This window comes from Eucyclogobius newberryi, unplaced genomic scaffold (assembly GCF_026437365.1).
Source record: "Eucyclogobius newberryi isolate DKJ021-1_F unplaced genomic scaffold, fEucNew1.0.hap1 SCAF_7, whole genome shotgun sequence".
Lineage (NCBI taxonomy): Eukaryota > Metazoa > Chordata > Actinopteri > Gobiiformes > Gobiidae > Eucyclogobius > Eucyclogobius newberryi.
In genome coordinates this window covers 37,275,224-37,299,653 of record NW_027316389.1, presented here as the reverse complement: position 1 = coordinate 37,299,653, position 24,430 = coordinate 37,275,224, and the positions used below count along the sequence as shown (strand labels likewise).

The following is a 24,430-nucleotide window of genomic DNA, read 5'->3' as shown; positions in this document are numbered from 1 at the left end:
CAGACATTGTTGATTCATTTCTCCCTGTGGCCCTCAGAGGCAACTGTTGTTGTGATTTTGGGCCTTACAAAAATAAATTGATGATTATCCCGGGGTATTATCATTAACAAAAGTGGAAAGAAAGTGTGTTTTCTTAATTAATTCAGTTGTAAATATGTATTTAAAAGATGCATCCATACAGTCAATGTTAAAAATTTCAATGTTGGACATTTAAAAAATCAAAAACACGGTCATGTCAAATAGCCCCCCCTATAATTTGTGCCACTAGCCGCCACTGCAGAATTCCCAATTCTGGCGTAACGTATGTGAGCCATGGCTGTGCTTTCAGTAGAGTTTATTGTGAAAGGTAATGACGGAAGTTGGGTATCCTAATGGCGATACTTGACTTGACGTCAGTCATCTCGTCTGGAGTTTCAAAGCCTGCGAGCACTAACGGACTCGGAGCCAACTCTGCTCCTCTGTGTGGGCCTGTCCCGCGCCGTCCCACGGCCCGTGGGTGTGTCCTGTTACCGCTAGCCCGACACAAAACAGAGCACGGAACCAAACTCGCTCCAAAGTTTGTGATGGTGAGTGCGGAGTAAGCGCGGCCTGCCTCGGGGATGGCAGTGTGGACCAGAGCGGAAAAACTCGGCCAACTCGACCTGCTCCTGCGCGACCGCTGGGTCCGAGTTGTCGCGGAACTCACTCGAGAAACTTTAATGTTAACGGCCGAGGTGGACGCCAGCGACTCCTGGGATTACAACAACGCGTCTCCGGGCCCGAGGAACGTCTTGTCAAACGGAAATGAGCCCGAGGACAGCCCAGGAAACTCGAACTACGGAGGGCGAGGGGTCAGCCGGGGACCCAGCAGCCCTGGGAAGTACCACAGTAACGGCACAAACTCCGACTTAAGCCCCGCATCGGGATATGGTAGCCCCGGCTCCAGCCTGGGCTCGGACGGCTGTAGCTCGGAGGCGGTCCGCAGGGTGAGAGTGGTCAAACAGGAGTCTGGGGGGCTCGGCATCAGCATCAAGGGAGGTCGCGAGAACCGCATGCCCATTCTTATCTCCAAGATCTTTCCGGGGCTGGCAGCGGACCAAAGCAGGGCTCTGCGCATAGGCGATGCAATTCTGTCCGTCAATGGCAACGACCTCCGCGAGGCTACGCACGACCTGGCGGTGCAGGCGCTTAAGAAAGCGGGGAAAGAGGTGACGCTCGAAGGTAAGTCAGGGCACGCGAGGGCGGGGATTTGAACAGGCCTGATCGGTTCCTGTGATCCGCTGTGGGCAGTGGACCCCAGGAACTACAGACTAGAGTTAAGAAGTGTCCAAGGCCCCTGCAGCGGCTCTGTGTCCCGATATGAGACACTCACTTTATAAAGCTCATTCCTACGCCACTTCCTATGTCCACTTTGCTACTTGTATTCTAATTATTTAGAAACTGTAGAAGCAGGGACAAAACTCCTAGTTTGGTCAAACATTGATGGAAAGTATAACGTCTTTAACACTTTAAACGGCGTTCTGAAAATACAGCAACATTGTTAATATGATTAATATTAGTATACTAATGTAAGTATTTGCCCTTTAAACAGGCAAAATGTATTCAGAAATCAGTTTGCAATTTACAATTAAAGTGCAATCACGTTTGAACAAAATTAACAGTATAACAATATGAAAATATTCAACAATGAATTGGTGTAACAAACTCCTATTATCACATATATTATGTATGTAACTCTACTTTCTCTATCAATCGGAGGGTTCTATGTTCACAGAATACAAAACAACTGATCAGTCTGAGTCTAAAAGTCTAAAACAGCCTGAAGGAAATTACTTAAACGATCAACAACACTGTTTGAAGAGCATTACTTTAATTAGCAAACACTATGAGACCACTATGGGAGTTTAGGTTACTCCATAAATATCCTACATACACGAGCATCTACTCTTGTCTTTTTATCACATCATGCGTTTTAAACAGTGCCTCCAATTAGATAAAGAGCGTTGTGTTGTGGAATTTGTGTTGATATTTTGCGGAAATATAAAGGGACAAGTTTGTAAAGTATAAAATCACGTAGGCTGTATATTAGCCGTTTCAGTCATTATTAGCGTTAATGTTCAGTGTTCTCGCTGGGCTGAGGTTGGAGGATGGCGGGCCGTAGGCGGCGCTCGAAAAATGTACTTACAATTTAGGAGCGGCGTATTGCGCTAGATTTTTCCGCCGCTTTTACAAAATAAAGCGCCGCTTTTAACGCAGTGCGCCGTCTGTTAACGAGTGCCGTAATTTCAGACGGCGCTCTGCGTTCTCTTGATTTACGCCATACGCCACTCTTAAGTGGCGGAGTGTAATCATATTGGCTTTCCATACTGTGTGAGCGCGTGCATGGTTATCTTAATACCTGCAGGGTTCAGAATAAGCGGTATCGCGATGCATTTGTCAGAATGGTGTTTTTGTAGCTTTGTATCGCAGCTTTGGCGATACAAAAATGTGTGTTCAATTGTATCACCAAAGTGCCTAAAAGTCCTGATCACTCGTCAATCACTCGTCAACAACGTCATGACACATGTAGGACGCTGTGTTGACTTCACGAGTCCTGCTGCTGTCTCAGATTGCGAGTCTGAAAGCGAGAGGAGCCACAGTACGGTAAAGTTAGTGTCATATTCACAGATTCGGACTTCCGAGGTCAATAGCTCCTAATCGCAAAAGTCTTTGCAGATCATTCACTGCCAAAATACTCATATTTCAACTGCCAAGTGACACATCCTCGTTTTAAAAATCAAATTCGTATTTTGGGCGCAGCGAATTACACAGATCCGAATGTGCAGCTGGAGCTGAGATGAGTGCTTAGGGACCGTCATCAAATGTGCAGCCAGAGCCAAGACGAGTACTTGGGGACCGTCATCAAATGGCAAAACCAAAAATGGAAACTTTTTATAGCTGGAATAGAAGGTCAAATAGAGCAATACAATTTAAAGGTGGCATGGACGATTTTTTTCAGCAAATTTTTTATCATATTTCCTCGTGGCGTGGATAAATCATTTGTCCTGCCACGTATCAATCATAAAACGCACCCATCGCTCACCTGCAGCCGCGTCAGGCTCGTCCCCACGTTTCCGCGTGCCTAAGCGCATGGATCTATCATAATATAGTTCTTTCAGTGTACGGGGCAAAATGAAGACGGAGAAAGACAGTTCGAGCTGACGCAGAAGTGGACAGAAATCTACGGGAGACGAGCGATGCGATGCGCTCCGTTGCGCTAATAAACAAACGCACGTGTGTGTTGTATCAGTCCGCGTTCTCAAATCGCCGAAAAATCGTCCATACCGCCTTTAAATAACACAATAAATACACCATGATGGACACTACAGCAACCTTTATTTTTCCATCAGAAGCTTAATACATATTTTTTGTGTGTGAGTGTAAAGTCAATTAATATGTAAATGAGATGCAAATAGTCATCTGATTGATGATATGGAAGAAAGTTGTAAATAAGGCCATCTGACTTTGTGTTATGTAATTAGTTTTTTTGTTTTCAGTTTGATATCTAGATATATTTTTAAAGTGTTTAAAAGTTAATTTGTTATAAAGAGTTTTTTTTTTTAAATAGAATGTTTACAAATACCTTTTTTGAAATAAATAATCTTGTTTCATCAATGGAAAATATTGATAAGTCACTTTCGTGTTTTGCTATGCAATTATCAAATTGCTATACAATCCCTCGCTATATCGCGGTTCACTTTTCGCGGTCTCGCTGCTTCACGGATTTTCATCATGCATTGTGTTCTGCATTCTGATTGGCTAAACAGTCTCTCCGCGTCTTCTCTACCTGTGTGTCAATAACGTTATGGATTAATATGTACACGTACGTAAAACCGCTTGCCAAATTGAAGTTTGCAAGGCCGGTGAGAGCGCGCGCGTGAGCTCCGGGAGAGGCCGGTGAGAGCGCCCACGTGAGCTGCGGGACACGCCGGTGAGAGCGCGCGTGTGAGAGGCCGGTGAGAGCGCGCGTGTGAGCTTCAATGTTTTATGGAGTATTTCATTGTATAATAACTGTAAAAAATTAAAGGTTTCTACTTTGCGGATTTCGACTCCCGCGGGTTCTTCTTGGAACGTAACCCCCGCGATAAACGAGGGATCACTGTACAAATTGGAAAAAAATTACGGATTGTTTAGCAGCACGGACCCTAACCCTGACCCTGGAACCGCTAAAAAACATACTTCGTCTAAATCGATTTGCATGAGGTTTGTTGCATTAGATCACAAATCTTCTGTAGTTAATGAGGGATTAAAAAAACGAGGTTGGCAAATGATCTTACCAGTATATTTTTAGCATTTCCGTGAAGTACATTTTAAAAAACTCCTTCTTAAATACTGCTGTGAATCATTGTGGGAAGGTCTTGTGGGCATGACTTCGGTGGTGATTTACAGTTGTAGCACAATTTCGATCGATGGTATTGGTTTGTGTCGCGAGAAGAGCAATTTCTGTAAAAGTTGTCAAATGGAGTCTCACGGAAGACGGTCACAGCAGAACTGCAGGACAAAATTGGCGGCGCGCCTCTAGCAGATTCTGACATACCTATTGTTGGGCTTGTGGCAGAATAGTTCTGGAGTAGTGGTTGTGAAATGAGGGAGTGATGACGAAGGTGGGGACAAGGAAGAGCCTGGAGCACTGGAAACTTGTAGCACAGTGCCGTGGTCCAAGTGCACAGTGTCTGTTTAATGGTGTTGAACAAACTTCCATTTTAGACTCTTTGGAAAAAAAAATAGATCGCTTTGGAAAAGTCACTAAAACGTCCACTTGAGCCTCAGGCAATGTCCCAACACAATCCCAGCATGACATGCGCACACGCACTAGGAGGTTAATGGGTTAGGGTTGTCATTGAGTGTATTGAATATTCAAAAATCAGTTTTTGATTTAAAGGACATGTAAAATGCTGAAATTTACTTTTTAGAGATTTTATCCATGTTCTAACATTATTCCCTCATCAAAAACATACCTGAGCTGAGCCTTCAAAAATGTTGATGTGCCCAAATACTTACCAATATTGTATCACAGGCCTAGCGTATTATAAAATGGTACTAACCTATGCAGTCTTATAAACAGGGAGGTCAATAGATCTTTAGCTGCCCTTGTGGACAGGCCAGGTCAAATACGATGCACCTCTTTAAGCCAAGAAGAGAGAGGGCCCTCTCCAGGAGATTTGTCACAAAAGTGTATTTCAGATTAATAAATAACTCTCATGGATTTCATACTGTATGCAGCTTGTGAGCTGCCCAAAGGGGGCAGGTGCTCCTCGTGTTATTCTGCGCTATTGTTTTACTTGAATGAAATGTGCATGTGCAAAAAGGAAAATTTTGCAGCATGGAGCTCTCTTTTTCTTTTGTTCTTTCATTCTCTCTGCCTTTGTCTCTCTCTCTGCCCCTCTCTCTGTCTCTTTCTTTCCATCTCTTTCTGTCTTTCCTGCTTTCGCCTTCTCTCTCTGTCTGTCTCTCTCTGCCTTACTCTGTATCGCTCTGTGTCTCTCTCTGTTCCTGATTGGCTCTCTGTCTGTCTCTCTCTCAAATTAAACTTCTATTCCCCCTGGACCTTAAAAGACTGGAGCTGGCCAGCATGTCCATGAACCTCTGTTTTATAACCCCATGGTCACAAGCAGCTTGTTGGATTTAGCACAGGTGAGTCTTTCGTTGCAGTATCTGAGTGGCCGAGTGTGAGTGGCCGAGTGTGAGTGGCCGAGTGTGAGTGGCCGAGTGTGAGTGGCCGAGTGTGAGTGGCCGAGTGTGAGTGGCCGAGTGTGAGTGGCCGAGTGTGAGTGGCCGAGTGTGAGTGTGTGGCCGAGTGTGAGTGTGTGGCCGAGTGTGAGTGTGTGGCCGAGTGTGAGTGTGTGGCCGAGTGTGAGTGTGAGTGGCCGAGTGTGAGTGGCCGAGTGTGAGTGGCCGAGTGTGAGTGGCCGAGTGTGAGTGGCCGAGTGTGAGTGGCCGAGTGTGAGTGGCCGAGTGTGAGTGGCCGAGTGTGAGTGGCCGAGTGTGAGTGGCCGAGTGTGAGTGGCCGAGTGTGAGTGGCCGAGTGTGAGTGGCCGAGTGTGTGTGGCCGAGTGTGAGTGGCCGAGTGTGTGTGGCCGAGTGTGAGTGTGAGTGTGTGTGGCCGAGTGTGAGTGTGAGTGTGTGTGGCCGAGTGTGAGTGTGTGTGGCCGAGTGGCCGAGTGTGAGTGTGTGTGGCCGAGTGTGAGTGTGTGTGGCCGAGTGGCCGAGTGTGAGTGTGTGTGGCCGAGTGGCCGAGTGTGAGTGTGTGTGGCCGAGTGGCCGAGTGTGAGTGTGTGTGGCCGAGTGTGAGTGTGTGTGGCCGAGTGTGAGTGTGTGTGGCCGAGTGTGAGTGTGTGTGGCCGAGTGTGAGTGTGTGTGGCCGAGTGTGAGTGTGTGTGGCCGAGTGTGAGTGTGTGTGGCCGAGTGTGTGTGGCCGAGTGGCCGAGTGTGTGTGGCCGAGTGGCCGAGTGTGTGTGGCCGTGTGGCCGAGTGGCCGAGTGTGAGTGTGTGTGGCCGAGTGGCCGAGTGTGAGTGTGTGTGGCCGAGTGGCCGAGTGTGAGTGTGTGTGGCCGAGTGGCCGAGTGTGTGGCCGAGTGTGTGGCCGAGTGTGTGGCCGAGTGTGTGGCCGAGTGTGTGGCCGAGTGTGTGGCCGAGTGTGTGGCCGAGTGTGTGGCCGAGTGTGTGGCCGAGTGTGTGGCCGAGTGTGTGGCCGAGTGTGTGGCCGAGTGTGTGGCCGAGTGTGTGGCCGAGTGTGTGGCCGAGTGTGTGGCCGAGTGTGTGGCCGAGTGTGTGGCCGTGTGGCCGTGTGGCCGTGTGGCCGTGTGGCCGAGTGTGTGGCCGAGTGTGTGGCCGAGTGTGTGGCCGAGTGTGTGGCCGAGTGTGTGGCCGAGTGTGTGGCCGAGTGTGTGGCCGAGTGTGTGGCCGAGTGTGTGGCCGAGTGTGTGGCCGTGTGGCCGAGTGTGTGGCCGTGTGGCCGAGTGTGTGGCCGTGTGTGTGGCCGTGTGGCCGAGTGTGTGGCCGTGTGGCCGAGTGTGTGGCCGAGTGTGTGGCCGAGTGTGTGGCCGTGTGGCCGAGTGTGTGGCCGTGTGGCCGAGTGTGTGGCCGTGTGGCCGAGTGTGTGGCCGTGTGGCCGAGTGTGAGGCCGTGAGGCCGAGTGTGTGAGGCCGTGAGGCCGAGTGGCCGAGTGGCCGGTTGCTGTGGTTCGGTGCAAGCGTGTGGCCGAGGTGATTGAGGGAGGGGATGATTGGGATGAGCGATAGAGGGAGGGATGAGTGGTTGAGGGAGGGAGCGGGCTGTTGATTGAATGGCAGTAGAATGGCGGTAGAATGTGGCAGTAGTAGTGGAGAGATAGAGAAATACGTGTGGAGGGAGTTGAGTGCAGCTGGCTCCCACCACCAGAGGGAGCTGAGAGGTCGAGCTGCGGCCGTGGGCTGATGGTGACGTCGTCAGCTGCGTGCTGGAACCAGGAAGTGCGGACGCTGGCGAAAGTTTAGGTTTTTTAATATCCTCGTAGGTCTGGAACATGGTCTGGAACGAAGTTCCTCCTTTGACTTCGGACCGGTGCGGGCTGGGCACGCGCGTGCACGGGAGCGCGTGCGGGCTGGTGCACGCGTGCGGGCTGGGCACGCGCGTGCACGGGAGTGCGGGCGTGCGGGCTGGGCGCGCGCGCTGGGCGCGTTCCGCCGTGCGGGCTGGGCACGCGCGTGCGGGTCCCGCTCCTGAACCTCAGTTAGCGATTACATCTCCAACTCCATTTATTTGTGATGAGCCATCAAACACTGAATAATAACACTAAAATATTGAGCCATGACAATAAATAGATTTTGGTAAATACATATACAAATAGTACAGTTTAGCACTATGTATGTAATATAATTAAATTGACGTATAAAAACAAAATTTCATTAATGTGCAAATGTTCTGATGTAATGTGAAAGTAAAGAAGCGACAACAGCATTAGGCCATGAGCTGGACTTTGAGGTGAAGCTCATATTTTAATAGATCCATGCAGGGCTCAGATGAAGGATTTTCTCTTGTATAGCAGTGCTGCTAAACAATCCGTTAATTTCTTCTTTGTATAGCAATTTGATAAGGTGCATAGCAAAACACGAAAATGACTAACGATCAATATTTTCCATTGATGTAACAAGATTATTTATTTCAAATGTATTTGTAAATATCCTATTTAAAAAAAAAAAAAAAAAAAGCTTAACAAATTAACTTTTAGACACTTAACATTTTTTTTAAATTAAAACAGAAAACGTGCAAATTAATTTAGTTGTTGAATAAATTGCTTAACACCAAGTCAGATGGCCTTTTTTACAACTGTTTTTCATATCATCATCAGATGACTATTTGCATGATATGAGTCTCATTTACATATGTAACTTGTGAGTGTAAAGACAATTAATATTACCACCAGACTCGTCATAACGATGAGCTGTTTGTATCAGAATTACTTCTCTTATGGGTCTGGATCAACATGTCTTCTCAAAGTATTCCTTCCACCGTCCGACGACATTCCCAGTCGAGGTCAGCAGGTCTCCATCCGCACCGTAAACGGTGTTGGTGAAGCACTGCTTCCCCCTCCTAAGGCGCCGGACGGTTTGCCAGAATTTCTTTGGGGCCGACAGATAGTCCTCCTCCACGGCCTCCTTGAACTCCTCCCAGCCTCTGCGACAGCACAATCTGTGGCCCGCTTGGCCTGCCAATATCTGTCAATGACCTACAAGCCAGAGTGGCCTGATAGGCCTCCTTCTTCAGCCTGACGACATCCCTTACTTCTGGTGTCCACCACCGGGTTCGGAGGTTGCCGCCACGACAGGCACCAGAGACCTTGCGACCACAGCTCCGAGCAGCCGCTTCAACAATGAAGGCAGAGAACATGGTCCACTCAGACTCAATGTCCCCAGCCTCCCCCGGGATATGGGAGAAGCTCTCCCAGAGGTGCGAGTTGAATACCCTACTGACAGAGGACTCTGCAAGACGTTCCCAACAGACCCTCACAATGCGCTTGGGTCTGCCAAGTCTGTCCGGCTTCTCCGCCAGCGGATCCAACTCCCCACCAGGTGGTGATCAGTTGACAGCTCTGCCCCCTCTCTTCGGCTGTTCGGCCCATAGGCCGACAAAACAGTGAGAGACCTGTTCCCCACCCGAAGGCGTAGTGACGCACGCAACCCTCTCGTCCACCCGGGTGAACTCCAACACGTGGCGGCTGAGCTGTGGGGCTATAAGCAAGCCCACACCAGCCCGCCGCCTCTCCCCGCGGGCAACACCTGAGAAGTGGAGCGTCCAGCCCCTTTTGAAGAGAAGGGTTCCAGAGCCCAAACTGTGCGTGGAGGTGAGGCCGACTATATCTTATGGATCCTCCATAAGATATTGTCGGAAGGGCGGCCCCACCTTGCTCTTTTGGGCTGTGCCCGGCCGGGCTCCGTGGAAAGATCCACCAGGCGCTCGCCGTCGAGCACCCACCCCAGGCCTGGCTCCAGGATGAGGCCCCGGTGACGCCAATCAGGGCGACGTAACTGACCTTGATCTTTTACTTGTCATGAAGGACTTCTTAACCACTCTTTGTCTGACCCATCTCCTAGGACCCGTTTGCCTTGCAAGACCCTACCAGGGGCTTAAAAACCCCTGACAACATTGCTCCTGGGATCATTCGGGCGCTCAAACCCCTCCACCACGTTAAGGTGTCGGTTCAAGATGGGGACAGTGCCTCTGGACTGGCAGACTGGGATTCAAGAAGGGGGACCGGAGGGTGTGTTCCAACCACAGAGGGATCACACTCCTCAGCCTCCCCGGTAAGGTCTATTTCAGGGTACTGGAGAGGAGAATTCGACCGATAGTCGAACCTCAGATTCAGAAGGAGCAGAGTGGTTTTCGTCCGGGTCATGGAACACTGGACCAGCTCTATACTCTCCATCGTGTGCTCAAGGGGTCATGGGAGTTTGTCCAACCAGTCCACATGTGTTTTGTGGATCCGGAGAAGGCTTTCGACCGTGTCCCTCGGGGTGTCCTTTGGGGGGTGCTCTGGGAGTACGGGGTCCGGGGCCCTTTGCTCAGGGCTGTCCCTGTATGACCGGAGCAGGAGCTGTGTTCGCATTGCCAGCAGTAAGTCAGACCTGTTCCCAGTGCATGTTGGACTGCCATGTATTGGACTTACCATTGTCACCGGTTCTGTTCATAGTTTTCATGGACAGAATTTCTAGGCGCAGTCACGTTCGGAAGGTGTCCAGTTTGGGGACCATAGGATCTAATCTCTGCTGTTTACAGACAATGTTGTCCTGATGGCTCCATCAAACCCGGACCTGCAGCATGCACTGGGACGGTTTGCAGCAGAGTGTGAAGCGGCTGGGATGAGAATCAGCACCTCCAAATCCGAGGCCATGGTTCTCAATCGGAAAATGGTGGTGTACCCTTTCCAGGTGGGTGCGGGAGTCCTTGCCCCAAGTGGAGGAGTTCAAGAATCTCGGGGTCTTGTTCACGAGTGAGGGAAGGATGGAACATGAGATTGACAGGCGTATCGGTGCAGCGGCTGCAGTGATGCAGGATAAAGCGGAAGAAAATAATATAAGATAAGATAATCCTTTATTGTCCCACATGGGGAAATTTCATTGGTGCAACGCAATGGATGGATGGATGGACGGACAACACATCTTGGTTTTGTCCTGGAGTGAGTTTGACCCGTTTGAATTCGACATCCTCGGAGTTCTCGGGGTGAAAACGGGAGAGCGCGCGAAGGGCGATGAGGAGCTTTGACGAGCACCGCGTCTCGCTAATCTCACGACAATAACTATGTGTAACACAGTTATGACAGTCATTTACTTTTTTGCGGTTCAAAATCCTTCAGTTTTCTTAAAACCAGTTGTTAAATATTTCGCTTTATCTCACACTGAGCTCCGCGCTGCTCTAGTAACTCTCGCTCTAATTGGTCCGCACGATCACATGGTACGCAAACCTACGTAACTTCCGGGCTGCAGTCCTCGAAGGCTAAAGGCTAACTGGCGTCCTGCGCCACTTTGGCCCTGGGGGCTTGGCCAAACCCCTTCCAAGGAGCTGTTTGACTCTCCAGCACAGCGTTGAACTGTAATTTTAAAAAACCTTTTACTGGGTCAGGCCAAAATAAGCATCTGGCTCACTCGGAGGAACCAGGCAGCTAGGTCAGCAACGTTAATTGTAATTTTGCTTTCAAGTCGTCGTCGGCCGTTAGTATCCAAGTCTTAATATATTCAAATACTATTGATTAAAAAAATTAACTATTTTCGAAAGAATTGCGCTCTTTTGCTGCTGCCGTCTTTTTGCCTTCACATAACCCAGAAATGTGTCACTCCGGGAGATTGTCTAGCCAACACAGAGGATATTTACTCCGAAGTGGACAGCGATAGCGACCAAAATACGAGTGAATCCTCGTCAAGTGAGAGGATTTCAACGAATGAAGAACAGGTCCAGCAGCTGCTGCCTCATATAGTTGACCCTGACGCCTCATCGGAGGATGACAATGGAGCGGATGAGAATGATGAGACAAGAATGAGATGGCGACTGGACTTCGACAGACTTTCTGAATTGTGCGTGTTAAACTGGAATATTTCACATGAAATTATGTGAAATACAATGATGACGAGGTTCCTTAATGTATTAGTTTGAAACTGCTAATTACTAGTCAAACTGACCTGAAATTAACAGACCATTTCAAACTATCTGGATGTTGATTCTACTGTCTGATAGTTAAAGAAAGGGCAGATTGTGCAAAAGCAGCGGATCATTTCGGGATGGTGCTATTTCTCCTGCTGTGGAGCGGGACGATCGAGTCGCTTGTTCAGAGAGAGGTGGAGCAGCATTATTAAGGATTTTGAATTGAGTTTTTAGATTTGAAAATAGAATAAAATTGTCAACAATGGTGATAGTGTTTTTTTAACAATTGCCTTTAATGCTTAGTTATAGAGATATTTGAGGATGGTCTCATTGGCCTGAGACCAACAGGAAAAACAATAAGTCATGTGTGGGATAATCATAGCATTGAAATAGGTTAAAGCGGCCTCGACTGTCAAACTTTTCCTCATGTGTCTTAAAGGCGTAATGGACGATTTTTTGCCGATTTGAGAACTCAGGCGGAAGTGCACTCCCCCCGTGCGGACTGACACAACACACATGTGCTTTTGTTTATTAGCGCAACAGATCGCATCACATCTCTAGTCTCCCGTAGATTTCCGTCTCTTCTGAGCCAGCTCGAACTGTCTTTCTCCGTCTTAATTTTGTCCCGTACACTGAGGGAACTATATTATGATAAATCCATGTGCTTAGACACGCGGAACGTGCTGCTCTCCTGAGGACGAGCCGACGAGGCTGCAGGTGAGCAGTAGGTGCGTTCTATGATTGATACGTGGCAGGACTAATCGGCTGTCCACGCCACGAGGAAATGAGACTCAGATTGTGGCCAAAAAAATAGTCCATTACACCTTTTAAAGATGAAATATTATATTTGATTGAGTTGATTTGATATGCTGTTTAAAAGAAAGAGTTTGATCCAAATAAACCCTTAGGTGTTTTGACTCAGTGACGAGGTTTATCTTTGATCTATTGACATGGATTTTAGCAGGGGAACCTTCCGTGTGATGCATGATTTTAAACCATGACAGCATAGTGTATTACCGATAGTAACCTTTGAAACTATGGTCCCAGCTCCCTTCAAGTCATTGACCAGCTCCTTTCATGTAGTTATTTATTTATTTATAGGAGATCTTCTACTGAAAGTGTTTTTCAAACTTCCTATAAGTGATCTGTTCTTCTGGATCTACCTGCGTTGCACCAATGAAATTTCCCCATGTGGGACAATACAGGAATATCTTATCTTATCTTATCTTATAGTTCATAATCATAGTTATCCACCTTATCATGGAGCCCCAGTCTGAGGGAGATTAACGGTGATCTTTAGCCTCTTCCATGTTCTTACAATTGCTCCCACAGTTGATCTTTTTTCACCAAGCTGCTTGCCAATTGCCCTTGCCTTGTGGAGGTCTACGGTTTAGTCTTGCCCATGGTAGTAGTTGGAGTCTGACTGATTGTGGGGTTGATAGGTGTCTTTATGCAGCTTACATGCTCAAACAAGAGGCAGACAGGTGGTCGGCGGGTGTTAAATTCCATCCATCCATCCATTTTCTACCGCTTGTTCCCTTTTTGGGGTCGCAGGTGACTGGAGCCTATCCCAGTGACTTCGGGCCTTAGGCGGGGTACACCCTGGACAGTGGCCAACTTGTCGCAGGGTTTTGGTGTTAAAATTAATTATTCAAAAATCATACAATGTGATTTCCGGATTTTTTCAGACCCCTCCATAATTTCTAAGTGGGTGAAATTGCAAAATCACCGTGTGTTCAAATACATATTTTACTCATTGTATGTCAGTCCTCCGGTGACATATTTACATGGTACATAAGTCTTAACATGCTGCCAGGTGATTATCTATATGTAACTCTCTCTCTCCTGTCACATATTTTAATTTGACTTTATTTGAGCAAGATTTGGCTAATTTCCACAGAGAATAAATAAATAAAATAGAAAATGGATGGATGGATGGAAGTGAAGATCTGCTTTTTTACAGCAACCAGAACTAGCAGGGCCTATCATGAAAGGGGCCTATTTTCATAGCAACATACAGAGTTCTTAAGGGGAGGGGCATAATCCTCATTTATACCCACTCCATCGCGTCTTTGGTGCACCACCAGCACATCTGCCGCAAGATATAGAATGTGTTAAAAGTTTGCACCACTGCAGATCCACTTCTGACAGATGCCGCAGTAGTAGCTATAAATACCCAGACAAACGATAAACATGGTCAAATTTCCCATGTTTAATGCCACATAGAAGTGTCAAGAGGAAACCTTTATTTTCCTAGTTTCTGGCAGCAGTGTTCACCCTGGGGTGAGGTTGAAGGATGGCGGTGGAACGGCGCTTGCAAAAAGTACTTCCATTTATTTTTTTCGCTTACGCATATGACGCATGGAACTACACGGTAGTGAATAGTACTACTACGCTAAGATCACCGTGCGAGTGAGTGAGTGGTGTGCCGTGCGAGGTGCGCGCTGTGCGAGGTGCTAGCTTGTCCAAGTAATATTAAAAAAAAAAAATATATATATATATATATATATATATATTTTTCTTTTTTTTTCTTTTTTGCCCTCAGGCATCTGTCTGCACTTGTATCCTTAATAAATATGATGTGAAATGAATTAAATAATAGATTCAATAGCCTATATTTGACAGAAAAGTGATTTAATTTTTTGGATTTTTTTTTTTTTTTTTTTTTCTCACACCAATGATCACGGGCCAGGCCTCCGCTACTTGCCTGGATTCGAATATGGCCCTCGAAGGAAAATAATGGCCCACCCCTGCTATAGGCCATGTTTAATGCTCCATTGCTCCAAGTTCAATATTACTTTTTGTAAAACTAACATAAAGAGGCAAAAACGGCAATCAGTCTCTGAATACAGAAAATAAAAGACAGTAAGTCACAAACACAATACTAAAAATAGCACAGGTTAGCAGTGCTTATGTGCTTAAAATTAACAACAGAGGTGTAATGAATAACAATAGAAGATCATTAGCATAGTTAGTGATCTAATTAGCATATGAATATGGACGAACTGTACTCACAGAAACATAGAACAAGTCATAATGACACAAACTTACAGGCTATGTGCTCCCTTAAACCCTGCGGAAGATACTTTGCACATTAAAAACCACGAACTGCAACTTCTGCTTTTTGGTGACCAAGCCCCCAGCAGCAAAGATGGGAGCTGCTCAGTGGCGCATGTCACCAGTTAGCCTTTAGCTCTCCGGGCAACGCGGCCCGGAAGTTACGTAGGTTTGTGTCAGGTTTGCGTACCATGTGATTGCGCTGACCAATCAGAGAGCGTTACTAGAGCAGCGCAGAGCCCAGTGTGAGATAAAGCGAAATATTAAACTGGTTTTAAGAAAAGTGAAGGATTTTGAACCGGAAAAAGTCGACCCGAGCATGAGGTGAGGAGAGAGAACAGAGCACGAGGCGAGCAGAGAGCAGCTGCCACTGCGTCATCATAAAATCAAGCCGTTTTCACTCATGGATCTATTAGAATATGACCTTTACCTTAAAGTTCAGCTCATGGTCTAATGCTTGTGTGCTGCTTCTTTACTTTTAAAATACATCAGAACATTTGCTCATTAAAGGCGGTATGGACGATTTTTCGGCGATTTGAGAACGCACGGGGGAGTGCGCATGCGCACTCCCCCGTGCGGACTGATACAACACACACGTGCGTTTGTTTATTAGCGCAACGGAGCGCATCGCATCTCTCGTCTCCCGTAGATTTCTGTCCACTTCTGAGTCAGCTCGAACTGTCTTTCTCCGTCTTCATTTTGCCGCCCCGTACACTGAGGGAACTATATTATGATAGATCCATGCGCTTAGGCACGCGGAAACGTGGGCACGAACCGCACGAGGCTGCAGGTGCTCGAGCGGTAGGTGCGTTTTATGATTGATACGTGGCAGGACAAATGATTTATCCACGCCACGAGGAAATATGATAAAAAAATTGCCGAAAAAATCGTCCATACCACCTTTGTTTGTTTTTATACATCAATTTATTATTATTTATCATATACATAGTGCTAAAACTAAACTACATTTTGTATATGTATTTACCAAAATCTATTTATTGTCATGGCTCTATATTTTAGTGTTGTTATTCAGTGTTTTGTGGTTTATCGCAAATAAAATATGAAACCATAAATATAGTTTGATAACTTTTTCACTGACAATGGAAATAATTCTGATTAAGTGCATGGAATGTATGATCTAACATTTGATTTAAAAAATTACGGATTTTTCATCTGCCAAATACGCACAATTTCTTTTGCTGCAGTACCAATGGAGTGGCCACCGGGGGTGGTGGGGAAATGCTGCGGCTAGCCATACCCTATCCAGATATTATAATAGATCCATGTTGGTGACACAGAAAAACATGGCTGCTGCCTCACTTCCTCTACAAAAAGCAAGGTGCGGAAAAACATGCGCCCTTTAGCGGACAAAGTCTTTCTGGGACAGCACAACGTGCCTCCTTCCAGTGTTTCTCGTGCTGTAGATCGTCTTGCTGATTAATATTAAAAGTCATGCACACTGTTTCTGCTTTGTTGTAAACTTGCCTTCCACAATATCACAATTAACTTTGTACTGTCAGATTAATTTCTTGAGAATATCATACCATAGATTTTTACATTCCTCAGTTGTGTCTGTGCCCAACATCTTTACAGAGACAAGCTGGTGGTGTACCTTCCACCAGAAACACTGCATAGTGCACCTTTTTTAAAAACGTGTATTTAAACACTTAAGCGGAATATGTTCTAAGCATCTTTAAAACCGGGTTCTGGAGGAAGCCCCTTCGAAGAGCTGTGGAGCAGGAGGATCCAAAACCACAGGCATCTGGGCCATATTTGGGGGAAAGATGGGGCCAGAGCGGGGGCTCTGCTATTATATTTTGGCTTGAAGTCTTGTTCTATATCTCTGGTCAGTGACAGGCTGATGCAACCAATCCCAGTGATTTGTGTGCCCTCAACACTTTAAATACATATATATTATGCTAAATGTACTTTTCCATTTAAACTAGGGATGCATACATAAACCCATGTTCAGGTTCAGGTCTGGATTCAAATCCAGAGGTTTAGGTTCAGGGCCGGACCTAATTAGTCCGGACCTAAACCCATGCTATATTTGCATAATGTTATAACAGCATAACACAAGCACCATGGCTAAATTAAGTTTAAGACACTTGAACAATTACTATTATCAAACACAAGGTTTAACTGCAGATTGAAATAAACTCAACTTATCTGGTTTATTCACTGTTTTTAACAGAAGTTAGTTGACAGTCTGGGTCAACCGGTCAAGGCAGCTGTTTAATCCAAATCTCGCAAGCAGTTGCGACGAATTGCGAGACTTCGGGTGTTCAGTTATGGCCGTTATTGACAACGATGCATGGCGGTGTTTACGTCTTTTCCAGCGCGAATTCCGCGACCTATTGAAGGTTTGAGATGGTCTAGAATGAAAAAGGATATATGTAACCGGTATAATAAGTTGATGTAATTAGATTTCTATGTACCGTATTTTGCGCACGAAAAGGCGCACCGGATTATTAAGCGGACCATCAGCTATTTGTGTACCATGTGTACTGGGCCATACATAAAGCGCACCGGACGATAAAGCGCATAAGATAAACAAAACAGATCGATGAGTCTGAGTTGAACGTGTTTAATAAAGCTCAACTGACTCGTTCAGATTAACATTGTTCAACATCAAAACACACTCTGCTACCGCTAACAGACACATTAGCATATCCAAATCAATTCTCAGTCAAGATCACTTGTAAACATGTAAAATACAAACACAGAACACACTCTGCTACCGCTAAAAGATACGTAAGCATATTCACAACAACTCCCAGCCTCGTTGAGTTGCAACAGGTAAAATACAACACGGTCTGATATCGCTAAAAGACAGTTCTGGCCTCTGACCACAGTTGACTGATAATTTAGCCCGTAAGCGCATTTCTTGCGATAATATAACAGATCCAATGATCTCTTGGCAGGAGCTATATTGGGCCAAGTTTCTTGGGGTCCTTTATTTACCGGTAGGTGTCTGCGTTGTGCCTGAAAATGTTTTTTACATTTTGACAAAGCGCCACGTGCGCCGTGTGTAGGTAGACTACTGTTCCCAGAATGCTTTGCATCCATGTTGTTGGGACTTCCGGTTCCGGAGTACTGTAAATCAAGACGTGCATCGACGTCTCGTGTCCCAAATCTTCTTTATACACCGTGTACAACACAAAATGGTACGCGGTCAGTAAGCGCAACCAGAAATAAACCATATATTAAGCGCACCGGACTATTAAGCGCGCACGGCCGGCTTTTGAGGACGTTAAAGACTTTTACGTGCGCCTTATAGTGCGGAAAATACGGTAATGTATAAGTTGTATATTATAGCAGATCGTTGGGCTAGAATCAGAAGAACAGACAAGAGGGAGTGAGAAGATGGAGACGGAGGAGCCTGTCAAAATATGCAAGATTTTCTGACTTTGTGAGACTAAGGGCGGATCTAGTCGGACTGTATAGCACACAAACGGTGAAGAATGAATGCAAGTGTCCTGCACAGCTTCTCCTCTTTTTGGTCCAGAACGACCTGTTTAACCCTTCGGGGTCGACGCCCGCACCGGTGCGTTTTGAAACGTGATCGACTTTAGGACGGCGCAGCATGAAAACTGAGTGACGTAGACGGTTGCCGTCGACGTCATGCGGAAGCTGAGACCTGACGCTTACGTCTGAGTAATTGTTTTGTGTAAATCCACCGGATAAAACCGAAGTTATGATCATTTCAATTCCATTCAAAATGTGCGGAAAAATATGCGCTCTTTTCTGCGCGCGTTGCATTTATTATAATAACTTTGTCGTCTTTTGTGATAAAAAGGAACTGAAAAAAACGTTAGCTTGTGCTAACCCGGATGTTCAGGATGCACACGAGTATGTAAACATTAGTCACATGACAAATAGTCAAAGAGGAACGAAAGAGAGGAATCATGCTGTTTTTGAATAGTTTTGGAGAGTTTTAGTATTTCAAGTATTTTATTGTCAGTAGAATAGTTGTTGTGAAGCAAAATGAGGCACACACTTCATGTTGATCAAGTTTAGACCTGGTTTAGACCTGCTTTAGTCCTGGTTTAGTCCTGGTTTAGTTCTGGTTTAGACCTGATTCAGACCTGGTTCAGTCCTGGTTTAGACCTGGTTTAGACCTGATTTGGACCTGGTTTAGTCCTGGTTTAGTCCTGGTTTAGTCCTGGTTTAGTCCTGGTTTAGTCCTGGTTTAGACCTGGGTTGGACCTGGTTTAGACCCAGGTCAGACCTGGTTTAGAGTTCCTTCTGAGCATCACTCCATGGAAGTGCAAGGCCTGTGGTGTGGCTCTCTGTGTCATTTTGGACATTTTGGACAGAAACTGTTGTAGCACAAATAGAAAAACGGCTGTGGATTTACCTACTTTTTATTGTAAATAGTGGTTTATTGCTTGTATATATCACAAGAATACTTTTATATGTTCATATTTGCACCTTGTTGTTCAGTTTGAACCTTTTTGAGCTGATGTTTGAGGGTTTTACAATGAAAAAAACATAATTTTTCTAGACGGACTTTGTGTTTTCAGTGTGTGTGTTAAGGTCCAGTATGTTGAAATAGTATGTCAAATTGAAAAACTAACTGACAGATCATATAGGTGTGATTGTGCTGAAAAAAGGATACCCAACATTGATCTGGTAAACATTTCTTTATGTAGTATATCAGGGCAAAATTGAAGGTACCCAAAAACGGCCAAAAAAGCTCCGGACCCCGAAGGGTTAAGGAGCTCTTTTGGGTTCATTCGCGTTTGTAAATCTGACTTGCCTCACTAGCCCTGAACCTCACCGCACATCACTGATTATAGGCAAATATTGCTACAAAAAAGGCAATGTGAACAAGGGCAGGGCTTACTCTAGGCAAAATGCATAAAATGTAGCTCAATTCATTAGCACCAGTGAAACGGTCCATAATTAATACAATTACTTTATGAAAGCTTCAGTTGTAGTTATCTGGACTCAGTTTGAAAAATTAGACGTTTCGACTCTCATCCAAGAGTCATTGTCAATAAAAGAATTTAGATCGAGAACTCCGATATTAATACTGTTCTGTGGTAAGACCCGCCCATTGGGAGGAGCCTTCCTGAAGTAGAAAGAGTTGTTTGTTTCAACAGAAACTCCCCCCACCGAGCTAGCCTATTCAGAATTTTAATGGCCTATTAGAATCCTCTTTGTCTTTGTGAGACCCTGGCTCAACCACCCTGAGTACCTGATTAGCATCTAAATGTCCTGGTCCTGGTCCTCTACCTTTCCAGGGGTTCAGTATTCCATTATAGATACCAGGAAGATTGAATCTTAAAACTTAAAACCTTCACCTCACTGTTTTAAGCAGGGAGAAAAGATGGTTTGAAAGAGGAGTCAAGGAAGCTATTTTTGTTAAAAAAGAAAGACCTTCTTTAAACAGAAATGGAGGACTAAGATTCAATCTTCCTGGTATCTATAATGGAATACTGAACCCCTGGAAAGGTAGAGGACCAGGACCAGGACATTCAGATGCTAATCAGGTACTCAGGGTGGTTGAGCCAGGGTCTCACAAAGACAAAGAGGATTCTAATAGGCCATTAAAATTCTGAATAGGCTAGCTCGGTAGATACAAGGGGGGAGTTTCTGTTGAAACAAACAACTCTTTCTACTTCAGGAAGGCTCCTCCCAATGGGCGGGTCTTACCACAGAACAGTATTAATATCGGAGTTCTCAATCTAAATTCTTTTATTGACAATGACTCTTGGATGAGAGTCGAAACGTCTAATTTTTCAAACTGAGTCCAGATGACTACAACTGAAGCTTTTTCTACTATGGAACACGCCTGGACGAATGAGGGATTACACCGACAATTACTTTATGACACTGTTCAGGGCTCAGAATAAGCGGTATCGCATTGCAAAATGTGACCCAATTTCTCTCAAATGCGATGCATTTGTCAAAAAAAACTGTTGTATCACGGCTTTTGCGATACAAAAATTAATGTTCAATTGTATAACCAAAGCGCCTAAAAAGCAATGATCACTCGTCAATCGATCGTCAACAACAACACAACACAATGTAGGATGCTGTGTTGACGATTTACCGGTCAATCTACGTTCTTGCCCTCACCTATGGTCATAAGCTTTGGGTAATGAACGAAAGGACAAGATCGCGGATACAAGCGGTCGAAATGTGTTTCCTCCGCCGGGTGACTGGGCGCTCCCTTAGAGATAGAGTGAGGAGCTCAGTCACACGGGAGGAGCTTGGAGTAGAGCTGTTGCTCCTCCTGGGCGCCTCCCTGGGGAGGTGTTTCGGGAATGTCCCACCGGGAAGAGGCCCCGGGGAAGACCCAGGACACGCTGGAGGGACTATGTCTCTCGGCTGGCCTGGGAACGCCTCGGGATCCCCCCCGGAGGAGATGGATGACGTGTCTGGGGAGAAGGATGTCTGGAAGTCCCTGCTTAGACTGCTGCCCCTTCGATGGAAATCAGAAAGTGAAAGAGAATCTGATTATCGAATCTGACTCTGATTCAGATGATGATGAATGAAGACATGGTCAAGAGCAGATATTATTGTGATTTATGGTACATTTGTAGCATTTCGAGCATATGTATATACATTATACATTATATTTCTAATGTATTTACTGTGTCTGTGGAATTATCTACCAAACTGTGTAATCAATGTTTCACAATTAGTTTGGAAGTTCAGTGTGTCATTAACGATATCACCACTAGGGGCTAGTCTGATATTACACAATAATTTACATATTATCCAATCATTATATGTGACGGAGCACCGTAAAAGCCAAACGGAGATAAAGCGAAAATAAGATTTTTTTTTTTTAAAAATGTGTGATTTTCGTTTTTTTGCAGAATGTGCTAGTTGAAGTTATGAAGGAGCCCCTGTGTGCTTCAGATAACACTATTGGTTGTCTTAAACGTATACATTAAGCTGTTAAAAATGGGTAGTTTTCAGGTCTTTTTCCAGCGCTCCTGGGGGGCGTCACCTTATTCTAGCCAGCGCATTGTTGATATTTTTCCACCAATCAGCTGCGAACCACATGGTTACTGATTCAGCAGCAGCTACACGTCTCCTCAGAGACATTATTCATTACTCCAGACTGTCTTCAGAGCTTACGATTCCCTGGACTGCATTGCAACGGAACTGAGGTACTTTTACCGTATTTTCCGCACTATAAAGCGCACGTAAAAGTCTTTAACGTCCTCAAAAGCCGTCCGTGCGCTTAATAGTCCGGTGCGCTTAATATATGGTTTATTTCTGGTTGTGCTTACTGACCGTGAAGATATTTTGTGTGGTACATGGTGTATAAAGAAGATTTGGGACACGAGACGCCGATGCGTGACTATATTTACAGTACTCCGGAACCGGAAGTCCCAACAACATGTTTGCAAAGCATTCTGGGAACAGTAGTCTACCTGCACGCGGCACACGCGGCACTTTGTCAAAACGTAAACAACATTTTCAGTCAGGCACAACGCAGACACCTACCGGTAAATGAAGGACCCCAAGATGGCCCAAGATGGCTGCTGCCAAGAGACCTCTTATATTATTAGAAATGCGCTTACGGGCTAAATGATCAGTCAACTCTGGGATCAAAAGGCCAGAATTATCACTGAACTGCCGCGTGGGTCCGAGATGCGGGATCACATGACCAAAGAGATTTTAGCACGGAGCACTATCGGCGCTTTGGCTGCTTTTACCATTATGCGCCCCAGCTGACATTAAACCGGGACACGGGACGTAAACAATCGGGGCTGTCCCAGGTAAATCGGGACGTCTGGTCATGTATTGTGATGTATTTTACTTGTTGCAACTGAACGAGGCTGGGAGTTGTTGTGAATATGCTAACGTGTCTTTTAGAGATATCAGACTGTGTTGTATTTTACGTGTTGCAACTGAACGAGGCTGGGAGTTCGCTAGCGTGTCTTTTAGCGGTAGCAGAGTGTGTTCTGTGTTTGTATTTTATGTATTTACAAGTGATCTTGACTGAGAATTGATTTGGATATGCTAACGTGTCTGTTAGCGATAGCAGAGTGTGTTTTGATGTTGAACAATGTTGATCTGAAAGAGTTGAACGCGTTTAATAAAGCTCAACTGACTCTGACTTATCCGTCTGTTTTGTTTATCTTATGCGCTTTATCGTCCGGTGCGCTTTATGTATGGACCAGTACACATGGTACACAGATAGCTGATGGTGCGCTTAATAATCCGGTGCGCCTTTTCGTGCGCAAAATACGGTACTCTAAAGTATTGCTTTAACGCTGTGTTTTAAGGTGGTCTCGTGATGTCACTTTAGCCTGTTCACTTTTGCCTCGGGCACCTGAGCAGAGACGGAGCAATGCTAAGCTAACACGCTGCTTCAGTGCACTCTGCATAATAAATACGGGCTTAATGTGACTACTCGCTGAATAATTAACATCACTTAGTCTCTTTAAACTAGCTGTTTTGGCATGGTATAATGTCTGCATGCATGCTTTCTGTGTATTTTATGGTGCTTTGCGTTAATTTTCATGGCTAAACCGGCTTTTAGCTCCGGGCCGTGGGGCTAAGTTGAAAGCTAAACTTTGCTATCACCATGTTATCGGGTTATTTTTTGGCGTTGTTCTGTACAAATCATATAATTATGTAGTATTTCTTGACCCGTGGGTTGTGCGGGTCGTGCTTTGTGTGTGTGTTTTATGGTGCTTTGCGGTTTAGTGTTGTTTAGTTTTCATGAAATCAAAAGTTGGCTAATCCCCCCGATGCTGAATCAAAAGTAAATATTTAAATTCAACTCCGACTTCTGGATGCTAGAGATGTGATTTGCTAACGTGAAAATAACTTTCACATTCTTGGATTAATACATTTTTATTATGTACTGAATCACCTGTGAATTCTGTTTATCGGCAAATGGCAATAAACCCTATTCTGATTCTGATTCTTTGATGCTATTCAGGGCCTTTTGTAATCCAAGTGTTTCCATTTTAATATATTAACTTCTAATTCTGATTCAAGTCCAGTTCAAGTCCTAATGAAAATAACACTACATCAATAACAACACAGCTGTAGGGGAAGGTGCTGTCAGTGTGACAGGGGGAGGGCTTATTTCAATGAGATGCAAATGAGCCCCCCTGTGACTCTGGGCTCACTCAGGAGAAAAAATTTGAGCCCCTTTTTCTCAGTGAAAGGTTTTGAGATACATTCAAATGACCACAACTTACTCTAATATTATCAGATGTGCACGAGTGAGACTTGTAACTGGTTTATCCACGGTCAGTCACATATTATGGTACATCTCTCTATACCTTCACTGCTATTTTAAGATGTAAATAAAGTGTTTTCTCTGCATTCTAAATCACTCTTTGTATTTTTCTTATCCCATCAGTATGTTGCTTATTACTAATTAAGGAGCAACTGTTTTTATGGGAACTGTGTATTTTCTGACAGTCCTGACCACTACAGATCTAAATCTTTATTTATCTTGCCCCCTGAAAGTAACCACAAACTCAAAAACTAAGACCTGTACAGATGTTGTGTTTAAAAGTTAATTTGTTAAGTTTGAAAAAAAATAATAATAATCTTGTTACGTCAATGGAAAATATTGATTGTCATTTTCGTGTTTTGCTATGCGACTTATCAAGTGCTATACAACTTTGAAAAAATTAACAGATTGTTTAGCAGCACTGCTATACAAGAGAGGCCTCTCCTTGAACCGACACCTTAACGTGGTGGAGGGGTTTGAGTGCCCGAATGATCCCTGGAGCTATGTTGTCGGGGGCTT

General features: G+C 45.2%; 1 protein-coding gene across 1 annotated transcript in view; it reads left to right on the top strand.

Moving 5' to 3' along the window:
- Positions 1-385: 385 nt before the first annotated feature.
- The window catches only part of sntb2 (syntrophin, beta 2), a 58,798-nt gene continuing 34,753 nt past the window's right edge, over positions 386-24,430 (top strand). The window contains exon 1 of the mRNA XM_072435810.1: positions 386-1,200. Within this exon, the coding sequence (XP_072291911.1) occupies positions 600-1,200 (601 nt within the window). The 5' untranslated portion in view covers positions 386-599. The remainder of the gene's footprint in view (positions 1,201-24,430) is intronic.